Source organism: Aquarana catesbeiana, linkage group LG05 (genome assembly GCF_042186555.1).
Source record: "Aquarana catesbeiana isolate 2022-GZ linkage group LG05, ASM4218655v1, whole genome shotgun sequence".
Classification (NCBI taxonomy): domain Eukaryota; kingdom Metazoa; phylum Chordata; class Amphibia; order Anura; family Ranidae; genus Aquarana; species Aquarana catesbeiana.
The window spans coordinates 52,310,569-52,322,727 of record NC_133328.1 but is presented as its reverse complement, the minus strand read 5'-3'; the positions used below and the strand labels follow the sequence as shown (position 1 = coordinate 52,322,727).

The following is a 12,159-nucleotide window of genomic DNA, read 5'->3' as shown; positions in this document are numbered from 1 at the left end:
AACAGTGTTTAACAGTTTCTAACACAAGGTGTAACAGTTCCTTCTCTTCCACTACAATCATTTCTTGTAGTTCTTCAACCCACTGAGCTCCCAGTCTCTCTCTCACTAGACTAGATGATTCACTGCCACTGAATCCCTTAAGCTCCTCCAATCTTCACTTTAGTATCTTCCTCAAGCATCACCCCCGCTTCTCTGCTGGGTCCTAGCTTGGCACTCAAGATACTTCTTAAGCTTCACCCACGCTGGCCTGCTCAGTCCCTGGCTTGACACACAAGGCTGCTCTGCAAACGTCACCTTCGCTGGCTGGGTCCCTGGCTTGATACCCACTGAAGTTTCCCTATTCTTTACAGTCTCGGTTGGTGAGAATGCTGCACCGGTACTTGCTTCAGTTACTCACTGTGGTCCCTGGTAATAAGTCGGATAGTCCCTTACTGACGACAGCTTCCCCTCTACCTCTGGCCACAACAGGTTCTTCGGCCGACAGAACCATCACTTCTGGTTGGACTGCAAGCCGCAATCCCAACCCTGTGCTGCTATCTTGCTTCTGGATAGGCCCTCAGACAGCCTAGCAGCCAGATGTGCCTGGGATAGGCCCAAACTCCTGCCTAGCAGCCCGGGCAATACAATACACGTTCACCCAGACAGCCGTCCAGGTGGCACAGAACACTGATCACCTGACTCCACCCAAATATATAGGTTCTCCCAGCAGGCCAAGGGATTTAAGAAAACCCCTGCCCATTGGCTGGGATACCCCATATACCCATAATCTGACCTTGCACTGCCCTTCTCGTATCTAATGCCACCAGGTACCCGGCCACCTAGTGGCAAAAGAGAGAAGTACAGCAATTACAGACTTATGCCCCGTACACACGGTCGGACTTTGTTCGGACATTCCGACAACAAAATCCTAGGATTTTTTCCGACGGATGTTGGCTCAAACTTGTCTTGCATACACACGGTCACACAAAGTTGTCGGAACATCTGATCGTTCTGAACGCGGTGACGTAAAACACGTACATCGGGACTATAAACGGGACAGTGGCCAATAGCTTTCATCTCTTTATTTATTCTGAGCATGCGTGGCACTTTGTCCGTCGGATTTGTGTACACACGATCGGAATTTCCGACAACAGATTTTGTTGTCGGAAAATTTTATATCCTGCTCTCAAACTTTATGTGTCGGAAAATCCGATGGAAAATGTGTGATGGAGCCTACACACGGTCGGAATTTCCGACAACAAAGTCCTACCACACATTTTCCGTCGGAAAATCCGACCGTGTGTACGGGCCATAAGAGTGAAATCAATTGATCCCCAACAATGGGTCAAGGTAGCTATACCTGGCAGGTAAATTTAGGAGAAACCCTGCCTAAACACCAGGGTGCTACATATACACCTATATAGATCAGACCAAAATGAGGGACAAATGAGGAGCAAAGAGGGACAGAGGTACAGTATAACCTTGGTTTGCGAGCATAATTCATTCCAGAAACATGCTTGTAATCCAAAGCACTTGTATATCAAAGCATTTTTTTTATAGGGTATAAAAGAGAAGAGAGGCACCTCTAAGTGTAGCAATAAGTTGCTAAATGTTGTACCTTCATTAAATGTAACCATATTGCTACACTTAGAGGGTCCTCTCTTCTTTTTTATACTCAGTTGTGACACAACGCTACTCTTATATCAAGACATCGCTTGTATATCAAGGCAAAATTTATTAAAACATTTTGCTTGTCTTGCAAAACGCTCTCAAACCAAGTTACTCTCAAACCAAGGTTTTACTGTACATTTTTCCAAATCATGGATGGTCCTTCAAAATCAGGGACAGTTGGGAGCGTGGTCAATGGTGCTAATTCTGTTGTACAGCTGCTTTTGTGGTGTTTACTAAACTATAAACAAAAATTCTGCTTTTGCTGCTGTTGGAGAGTTTACCACCACTTCCTGCCTGGTGAAACAACCTAGGCAGTAAGGGACAGATTTACAAAGCAAAGGTATTGCATTATGCATTATTGCATTATGACGGCCATATTAAGAAAAAAATTACTGCACATTTAATACAACACAGCAATGTGCTTTATAGGTGCTTCTAATGATATTAAAGCAAATGGAGGATTTGCAAACAATAGCTAAGAGGAGAGCCTGATCATGTGAACTGTGAAAGTGATGTGACCAGCTTTACTGATTTCCTCAAGTCATGGAGCTGCCTCTGCTGTGGTAACCAAACAGGAGGCTGTGAGTCACCACACCATTGCTCCACAATTCAACCTGAATTTTTTTAAATTCACTGCAAAATGGGAGCTGCAGTGTGGGCAATCATTGCACATTATATATCATGGTTATAAATTGGCCTCTAAAGCAGGGTATAAATGCGCAGTTTTGTTCAACCAGCAGCCAGTTCCTGCTGAATTGGTCATTTTTGGTGCGTGTAAACTCTGTGTAAATCAAGCAGTCCCACCGAACCCCCACCACAAGACAAGCCAAAATGCCTTGTTTCTAGTGTAGCCGGTTCATACCAGTGCATTGTTGTGATGTGCCCTGAAAAAAGTACTGTGTGCTGTGCTTTAGCTGGCACACACTCTAAGGCAGGCAATACATTAATATATTTTTTTTATTCAACCAGCGGGTTGAATGAAAAAAAAATGAACCACGTTTCCATCCACACATTTAATGTGGATGGGGGAATCCTTCCCTCTGAGCTATTGTATTCTGCCGATGGGAAGCCTTCCCCCGCCAGCAGAATACAATGATCAGTGTTTATGGATATAGCCAGCGGCACTGATTGTTTGGGAAAAACCTGACAGGCTGGTTGTACACAAATCGATCAACAGAAATAGGTAGCTCATACAAGGATAGAAATTTGTCTGGTCCCTGCAAAACCGGCCAAATATTGATCCATGGCCAGCTTAAGAGCACTCCTTCTATGATAAAAGGGTCTGTACTCATCAATCTGTGCTAATTAATCAGCATGCTGTAGTTGAGGGGATGGGAACAGACACAAAAGGCTCAAATCCAGCAGTATCAGCATATCAGCTGCTCTCCCTTGGCAATGATAGCAGTTCAAAATGTTAAATGGGTTACTTAATTAATGTTAACAACTTATAATTTTAAAACAAAATGTTGCTTTTCCATTAGACTGGAATTGTCCTGTAAATGTTAGCTGGATGGCACAAGGTAGAAAGAAAAAAAAAATCTTACTTTGATAAGTACTCGTATTTGGCCAGTAGCTTTTGGTGACATGTAATACCAGAATCTCAGTGTACAATTTTCTCCTGACTCCTTCCATGTGACGCCTTTTATATGAGCCTTTTCACCACGCAGTCCAACCAAGGAAGTTTCCAGAGAAAGGAAGTGACCTTTAATGAAAGTCTGAGTAAATACATTGTATAAGATAATTGTGTTAGGCATTTGTTGTAACTTCCTCTAAAGCAGCCATTGTCAACCAGGGTTTCGAGGAACCCTAGAGTTCCTCCAGAGGTTGCTAGGGTTACTTTTTAGCTGAGCGACCAATTGACCAACACTACTTGGCAGAGCCAGAAGCATGACACCAATGATCTTTTCAGCTGGCACTCTGACCACCACTATAAGGGGGGCATTCTTTCCACTGGCCACCAATGTAAAGGGCATTTTTCACACTGACCCACCAATGACTCAGTTTAAGCAGGGGTTCCATGAGACCTGAAAATTATTTCAAAGGTTCCTCAGGGGTAAAAAGGTTGGGAAAGGCTGCTCTGGAGTTTAAAAGTGAAGATGACATCATCATTCTCTTGGGCTTACAGAAGAGAAAACAAGGGGTGGCATTACCATAGACAAGATGGGGCTTGGAGATTCTAGAAGTGACTGCAACTTGGGTAAGAAATTTGGCTGGATATGCAAAATGGAGAAAGAACTACATAGGGAATCAATGTCTGATTTAAGTCATTTTCTTAAGCTTTGGCACTTCCATTGAATGGAAAATTAAAAAATAAACACTATTGTGTGTAAAAAGAAGAGAGAGAATCAACAAAGTGGTTTTGGTTTACAGTGAGTGTCAGGACTGAATAATGTTAGGAATGCTAAGGAATATATAGGAATCCTGGCAGAAATACATTTTCTTTTCACAAGATGATACTGCATTTTGTGCTGCGCGTAGGAGAAAAACAAAAAGTTGCATGGCATCTGATCTTATGCCATGTACACACGACACTTTTCGTCCGAACTGGTCCGACGGAAGGAATCCGGACAATTCGATCGTGTGTGGGCTTCATCGGACCTTTTCTGTCAAAAAATCTGTCGGAATTTAGAAATAGAAAATGTTTCAAATCTTTCCGACGGACTTGAGTCCTAACGAAAAATCCGTTCGTCTGTATGCTAGTCCGACGTACAAAAAAGGACGCAAGGGCGGCTATTGGTTACTGGCTTCCTTATTCTAGTCCGGTTGTACGCATCACGTTTGAAACGATCATACTTTGGTGTGATCGTGTGTAGGCAAGTCCGTTTCATTGGAACTCTGTCGAAAAGTCCTTCGGAGTTCAGTCCGACGAAAAGTCCGGTCATGTGTCCACGGCATTAGAGAAGTTTACAGCAACTTGCACAATATTGGCTGCCCCCTGCTAATCTCAGTTGTCTACCAAGGCCGTAAATACATTGGAGTTGATTTACTAAGGACAAATAGACTGTGCCTTTTGCAGTTGCACTCTGCAAGAGCAGTTGCTCCAGAGCTTAGTAACTGAGCAGAAGCTCTGTTGACTGCCATCATCCAATCATGTGCTGTTTTTTAAATTTTCCTAGCACGTGATTGGGTATTCTTTGCAAAGTGAAACTTTACCTCATTTACTAAGCTCTGGAGCAACTGCACATTCTATTTGCCTTTAGTAAATCATCCTCAAAGTGTTGTTGCCAGCAGCAAGATACCAGCACAATGACAGGTTTGTATTTTGCAAAAAAAAAAAAAAATGGGCATTGATGATGGAAGCACACCTCTGGGTCTAATGCTAGATGTCCCTGTAGACATGAAAAATTGTTCACCCAATCTGGGCAGATGTGATCAGATTAAATATTCAAATAGTCTCCACTTTGATCTTTTTAAGTATTACAGAAAATCCTTTGTTTTTTAAATATGTAGCACCCTTGTCCCAAAGCAGGGATACAGGTAAATCTAGTTGTGGAAGACATTTGGCCTAGGGGGAAAAGATGTTTAAAAATAGTCTTAAGCTGGCCATAGATGAATCAAAATTTGGCTGGTTCAGCAGGACCTATAGATTGACTTCTCAAAAATGGGCTTGTTGAAATAATCCGTGTTCAATGAGCGCTGCAACCAATTAGCTGCAGCGCTGATCAGTGTATCCTAATGCCCCATACACACAATTGGACTTTCCGACAACAAACCGTGGAATTTTGTTCGATGTTTGTTGGCTCCAACTTGTCTTGCATACACACGGTCACACAAATGTTGGCCAACAATTACGAACGTGGGAATGTGGTGACGTACAAGACGTACGATGAGCCGAGAAAAAGGAAGTTCCATAGCCAGTGCGGCTCCTTCTGCTTGATTCCGAGCATGCGTCAACTTTTGTGCGTCGGACACACGATCGGAAATTCCGACCACAAAGTTTTGTTGGTGGAAAATTTGAGAACTTGCTAGCCAACATTTGTTGGCGGTAAGTCCGACAACAAATGTTCGATGGAGCATACACGCGGTCGGACTTTCAACCATCAAGCTCACATCCAACATTTGTTGTCGGAAAATCCGATTGTGTGTACGGGGCAAAACAGGAGAGAAGTACCCGCTGTCAAAACACAACAGCCTAGCAGGGAGGATTCCTCCATCCACCTCGAATGTGTAGATGATGGAACCTGTTCAGATTTTTTTGATCGCTGGCTGGGCAAAAAAAAGTGATTTAACTATGGCCAGCTTTACCTGTTTCCATACAAAACAGAAGTTTATTCTTTTTCCTTTCACTGAAAATAACAGATACCAAAAAAAATGGTAAGGTTACCAGCTAAATAGATTTAATTCCGATCTAAAATATAATACATTAGAAATGACTGAAGATATTGCCCGGAGCTGCTTGATCTATAGGCTGTTGGAAACTCTACTGCCGTTGGCAAAATAGCATTGTGGACCATTATAAATTGTCTCAATGTATGTGCCTATTAACTTATTAAAAAGCAAAAATATAACTATTTCTGCTTTAGTATATTTGCAAGAATACATAATTAAAATGTCTCCGTGCTGAAATGTCAGTGCTATCATTCAGAGAAATGCAGGAATTGGAAAAGTCAATGTAAATGTATTCAGAATTATGTAATGGGGCCACACAAAACCTTAAACATCTTTTCTAGGTAGATAAACAACACTCTTTGTGGATTCATCATTCCTATCACCATAAACATGACATTATGGTAAACATGACAGACTCATTTATTGGGGCAGCAATGAGAGCAATGACAATGTGCAAAGTGTAGTTACGTGGGGCAGCCAATACAGTTGCTACTGCAGTGAATGAAAATGTATATACAGTATACTGTATATATATAAATTTGAATTCACTGCTTAGTAATTCACTTAATGTATCTAAACTAAGCAAACTGCTGCTGAATTTTTGAACTTCCAATATACATTTGTATTCTTGGCAACAAAGCAAGTAGTAAAACAAGGATGGAGATGACAGCCACAAAAGTATGACACCAACGAGGACTTCCCAATTTCAAGTCTGAAACCTTAAAATAAAGCTGTAACTCACCTTCCTCATTTCCCAATGTGTGGTCCACAATCTGAGGTTTCAGAGTTTGTGAAGCGTTTCCTCCTAAGATCCAATCAAAATTGTCTGCCAAGGAGTTCTTCCAACCACAGAGCCCGTCTTCAAATGTGCAGGAAGTGCCACAGTCTTTCTCATCTGTGTTATCCCCACAGTTATCCACAAAGTCACACCGCTCTTCTGGCCTGTAACATCTCCTATTTTTACAAATCAGGAAACCAGATGGACAGAAGCCTGGGGAGACAAACAGACATCCAAAAGAATTCAGTTGATGTTGCCTTGAGTTAATTCAAATAAGTTAAAGTGATTGAAAAGGCAGAAGGTTTGTTATCCTAATGCATTCTATGCATTAAGATAAAAAACGTTCTGTGTGTAGAAGCCCCCCTCAGCCCCCCTAATGCTTACCTGAGCCCCATCTCTATCCAGTGATGTACACGAGTGCCTCGGCCATCCGGGACTCTCCCTCCTGATTGGCTGAGACAAACCAGCGGCGCTGGTCATTCAAAGTCAGTTAGCCAATGAGGAGAGAGGGGAGGTGGGGCCAAACCACGGTTCTGTGTCTGAATGGACACAGGGAGCTGTGGCTTGGCACCAGTGCCCCCATAGCAAGCTGCTTGCTGTGGGGGCACTCAACAGGAGGGAGGGGCCAGGAGCTCCACCCAGGGACCCGAGAAGAGGAGGATCAGGGCTGCCCTGTGCAAAACTTTTACACAGAGCAGGTAAGTATGACATGTTTGTTACTGTGTCTTGAAAAAGTATTCATACCACTTGAAATTTTGCACATTTTGTCATGTTACAACCAAAAACGTAAATGTATTTTATTGGGATTTTATGTGATAGACCAACTCAAAACACATAATTGTGAAGTGAAAGCAAAATGATAAATGGTTTTTAACATTTTTTACAAATAAATATAAGAAAAGTGTGACGTGCATTTGTATTCAAGTCAACATTTTGTAGAACCACCTTTCGCTGCAATTACAGTTGCAAGTCTGTTTGGGGATGTCTCTACAAGCTTTGCACATCTAGAGAGTGACATTTTTGTCCATTCTTCTTTGCAAAATAGCTCAAGCTCTGTCAGATTGGATGGAGAGCATCTGTGAACAGCAATTTCCAAGTCTTGCCGCAGATTCTCAATTGGATTTAGGTCTGGACTTTGACTGGGCCATTCTAACACATGAATATGCTTTGATCTAAACCATTCTATTGTAGCTCTGGCTGTATGTTTAGCGTTGTTGTCCTGCTGGAAGGTGAACCTCCCCCCAATCTCAAGTCTTTTGCAGACTCTAACAGCTTTTCTTTTAAGATTTCCCTGTATTTGGCTCCATCCATCTTCACATCAACTCTGACCTGCTTCCCCTTCCCTGCTGAAGAAGAGCATCCTCACAACATGATGCTTCCACCACCATGTTTCACGGTGGGGATGGTGTGTTCAGGGTGATGTGCAGTGTTAGTTTTCCGCCACACATAGCATTTTGCGTTTAGGCCAAAAAGTTCAATTTTGTATCATGTGACCAGAGCACCTTCTTCCACATGTATGCTGTGTCCCCCCACATGGCTTCTCACAGACTGCAAACAGGACTTCTTATGGCTTTCTATCAACAATGGCTTTCTTCTTGCCACTCTTCCATAAAGGCCAGATTTGTGTAGCGCACAACAAATAGTTGTCCTGTGGACATATTCTCCCACCTGAGCTGTGGATCTCTGCAGCTGCCATGGGCCTTATGGCTGCTTCTCTGATTAATGCTCTCCTTGCCTGGCCTGTCAGTTTAGGCAGATGGACATGTTTTGGTAGGTTTGCAGTTGTGCCATACTCTTTCCATTTTCCAATGATGGATTGAGCAGTGCTCTGTGAGATGTTCAAAGCTTGGGATTTGTTTTTTATAACCTAACCCTGCTTTAAACTTCTCCACAACTTTATCCCTGACCTGTCTGGTGTGTTCCTTTTCTTCACGATGCTGTTTGTTCACTAAGGTTCTCTAACAAACCGTTGAGGGCTTCACAGAACAGCTGTATTTATACTGAGATTAAATTACACAAAGGTGGACTCTATTTACTAACTAGTCAGCTTCTGAAGGTAATTGGTTCCACTAGATTTTAGTTAGGGGTATCAGAGTAAAGGGGGCTGAATACAAATGCACGCCACACTTTTCATATATTTATTTGTAAAAAAAATTTGAAAAACATTTATCATTTTCCTTTCACTTCACAATTATGTGACACTTTAGGGGTTATTTACTAAAGGAAAATTCACTTTGCACTACAAGTGCAAAGTGCACTAGAAACTGCACTGAAAGTGCACTTGGAGGTGCAGTCACTGTAGATCTGAGGGGGACATGCAAGGAAGATAAAAAACAGCATTTTAGCTTGCACATGATTGGATAATAAAATCAGCAGAGCTTTCCCCCATGTCTGATCTACCCCTCAGATTTACAGCGACTGCACTTCCAAGTGCACTTTCAGTGCAATTTCAAGTGCACTTTTTGCAAAGTGGATTTGCCTTTCGTAAATAACCCCCTTTGTATTGGTCTATCATAGGGGTCTCCAAACCCCGGCCCGCGGGCCATATCTGGCTCGCTTGTATGTTCTATCTGGCCCACAGCTCATTCAGATACTGCCGAGACTGCAGGGTCAGAACTGTTTGCTTCAACCTCCCCCCTGTGCGTTTTAGGCAGGCTACTGTCAGCGGGAGAGAGCAGAAGGCAGGCGGGGCGATGTGTATGTACCGCTGTCAGTGAGGAACCAATAAGGCAGAGGACAGTGGAGCAGTGGGTGGATTCCCATGTGTGCAGGGAGGAGGCGGGGCCCGGCTGTCAGGCAGCAAGGATGTGTGGGCTGGCTGTGTGGGCTGGAGTCAGGCTGGGGGGGTGCAGGCATAGGAGGAGGTCAGAGTGCTCCCCACTCTGTGCAGCTGCCACCGCCACCAGAGATTTGGATGGAGGTCTTGTCATGCCTGCCCCAGTGACAGCTAACCCACCCTGGTGTGCTGCAGATTTCTCCACTAACATCATCTGGAGGAGGAGCCGCAGGACTGAGAGAAACTGTCTTCAGGACTGGAAAACCCAAAGGTGTGTGATGGTGGAGGGGTGTTAGGGGAGAGCTATGAGGTGGGGGTGTGTGATCAGAGTAGAGAGATATGGGGGGTGTGATCAGACTGGCGGTAGCTGGGGTGGTGGTAATCAGGCTGGGGGGTGTCTGGGGGGGTGGTGTGATCAGATTGGGGGTACCTGGGGTGTAATCAGGGTTCGGGACACAGATGTGGGTGAGACTCTGATGGGGACACAGTCGTGGGGGAGACTCTGATGGGGGACACAGATGAGGGGGAGACTCTGATGGGGGACACAGATGAGGGGGAGACTCTGATGGGGACACAGATGTGGGGGAGACTCTGATGGGGACACAGATGTGGGGGAGACTCTGATGGGGACACAGTCGTGGGGGAGACTCTGATGGGGACACAGATGTGGGTGAGACTCTGATGGGGACACAGTCGTGGGGGAGACTCTGATGGGGGACACAGATGAGGGGGAGACTCTGATGGGGGACACAGATGAGGGGGAGACTCTGATGGGGACACAGATGTGGGGGAGACTCTGATGGGGGACATAGACATGCGGAAAGGCTATGATGAGTTTATTTAAATTTTATTCCTTTATTTATACATAACAAATTTTTTCATCCCGCGAATATTTGTAAAATCTACAATGTAGCCCTTGGGCTAAAAAGTTTGGAGACCCCAGGTCTAGCACATAAAATGCCAATACAACACATTTACGTTTTTGGTTCTAACATGACAAAATGTGGAAAGTTTTAATGGGTATTTTTCAAGGTACTGTATTTTATAGAAAAAAAAAATGAGACTTTACAATCACTTTAAAGCATACCTGCTCTGGGTATTCATATGCAAAAAACAGGTTCGCTTTGAAGCTGAAAAAGTACAAATTAAAGCCAGTCTGCCTTTATTAATAAATGATTCAATTTATTTTTTAAGTACTGTAAGTACCCGAATTTGACTTGGTTTCAGCCTCATGCAATGCCCTATACAGAATCCAGACTGGAAGAAGAAAGGCAGGACTAGAAACCATTTAGAAGTGCAAAATACAACGGTGCTATGCGTGCTGATAGGAGGAGTGAGCTCTGGGATGATCTCAGCAGTCTGCTGCTGCTCTTTCACCACTCCAGTCAGCAGAGTGGGGTGGAGAGAGGACACTACAGTATCCCTTCTACATTCTATAACTGTAACAGAGAAGTAGTGTCATCCTACAGGTGCTATGAAAGGGGGCTGTGCAAATCTTTTGGCAGGTAAAACAGCTCCGTGGCATCTATTTATGTTTCTATGTCTTTAGCTATTTGTCTGTTGTCTAGCTTTAATGCCCCGCTCACCAGCAGCACATGCTCATCTTTCCTATAATTTCCCACTTTAAGATGGTAGGAGGAGGGGAAGGGAACTGTAAACTCTGAGTCAGAGATTCAAGTGGTTGTAAACCTCTGAAATTAATGTGGAGTTCCACCCAAATATGGAACTTCCGCTTTTCGCAATCCTCCCCCCATCTGGTGTCACATTTGGCACCTTTCAGGGGGGAGCAGATACCTGTCTAATACAGGTATTTTGCTCCCACTTCCGGGCATAGATACCCGAGCCACTACGCCACTTCCTGTGCCTTCTCCGTCCCCCCGCTGTCTTCTGGGAGACACACAGGTCCCAGAAGACAGCAGGGACATGTGGGATAGCACAGCGCGAGTCACGCATGCGCAGTAGGGAACCAGGAAGTGAAGCCGCCAGGTTTCACTTCCCGATTCCCTTACCGAAGATGGCGGCGGCAGCACCAGAGAGCCGAGGGAGAGATCGGCTTCGGGTGCCGACATCGCGGGCGCCCTGGACAGGTAAGTGTCCATATTTTAAAAGTCAGCAGCTGCAATTTTTGTAGCTGCTGACTTTTAAAAAAAAAATTTGGCGGAACTCCTCTTTAATAATTAACAAAGCATATGCTTCTATCTATACTGTGTACTTCAATCTTCAACCTCAATCCAAAGCACAGAGTGTGATTTCTGTCTGCAATCTAATTCCTTTGCTATCTGCATGAGTCACTTCTGATCATTAATGCCGACACCAGGGAATCCCAGGGGATGGCCCTACCCACCCTCCAGCACACAGCAGGTGATTGACAGCCTCAGCTGTGCCTGTTTCCCTATGATACTGTGTAGATGAGTGTGTCCATTCCCTCCACTCAGATCTCAGATTACACTCAGCTCCCTAAATGTAGTGTCAGGAAGGTCATGCCAGTATGTGGAATGATGCATTGGGAAAAATACCTGCATTTCTGCTTATGTGATTGTACTTGATATGATCGTCGGTCACCAACCTGACTTTGCACCACATCTGTGCTTCAGTATTCTCCAGCCTGCAGTTGCTTAGTTGACAC

General features: G+C 44.1%; 1 protein-coding gene across 1 annotated transcript in view; it reads right to left on the bottom strand.

Moving 5' to 3' along the window:
• The window catches only part of MALRD1 (MAM and LDL receptor class A domain containing 1), a 737,846-nt gene that overhangs the window by 276,705 nt on the left and 448,982 nt on the right, over positions 1-12,159 (bottom strand). Inside the window, exons 27-28 of the mRNA XM_073629748.1 lie at positions 6,722-6,970; positions 3,195-3,352 (exon numbers count right to left, since the gene is read on the bottom strand). Of these exons, the coding sequence (XP_073485849.1) occupies positions 3,195-3,352; positions 6,722-6,970 (407 nt within the window). The remainder of the gene's footprint in view (positions 1-3,194; positions 3,353-6,721; positions 6,971-12,159) is intronic.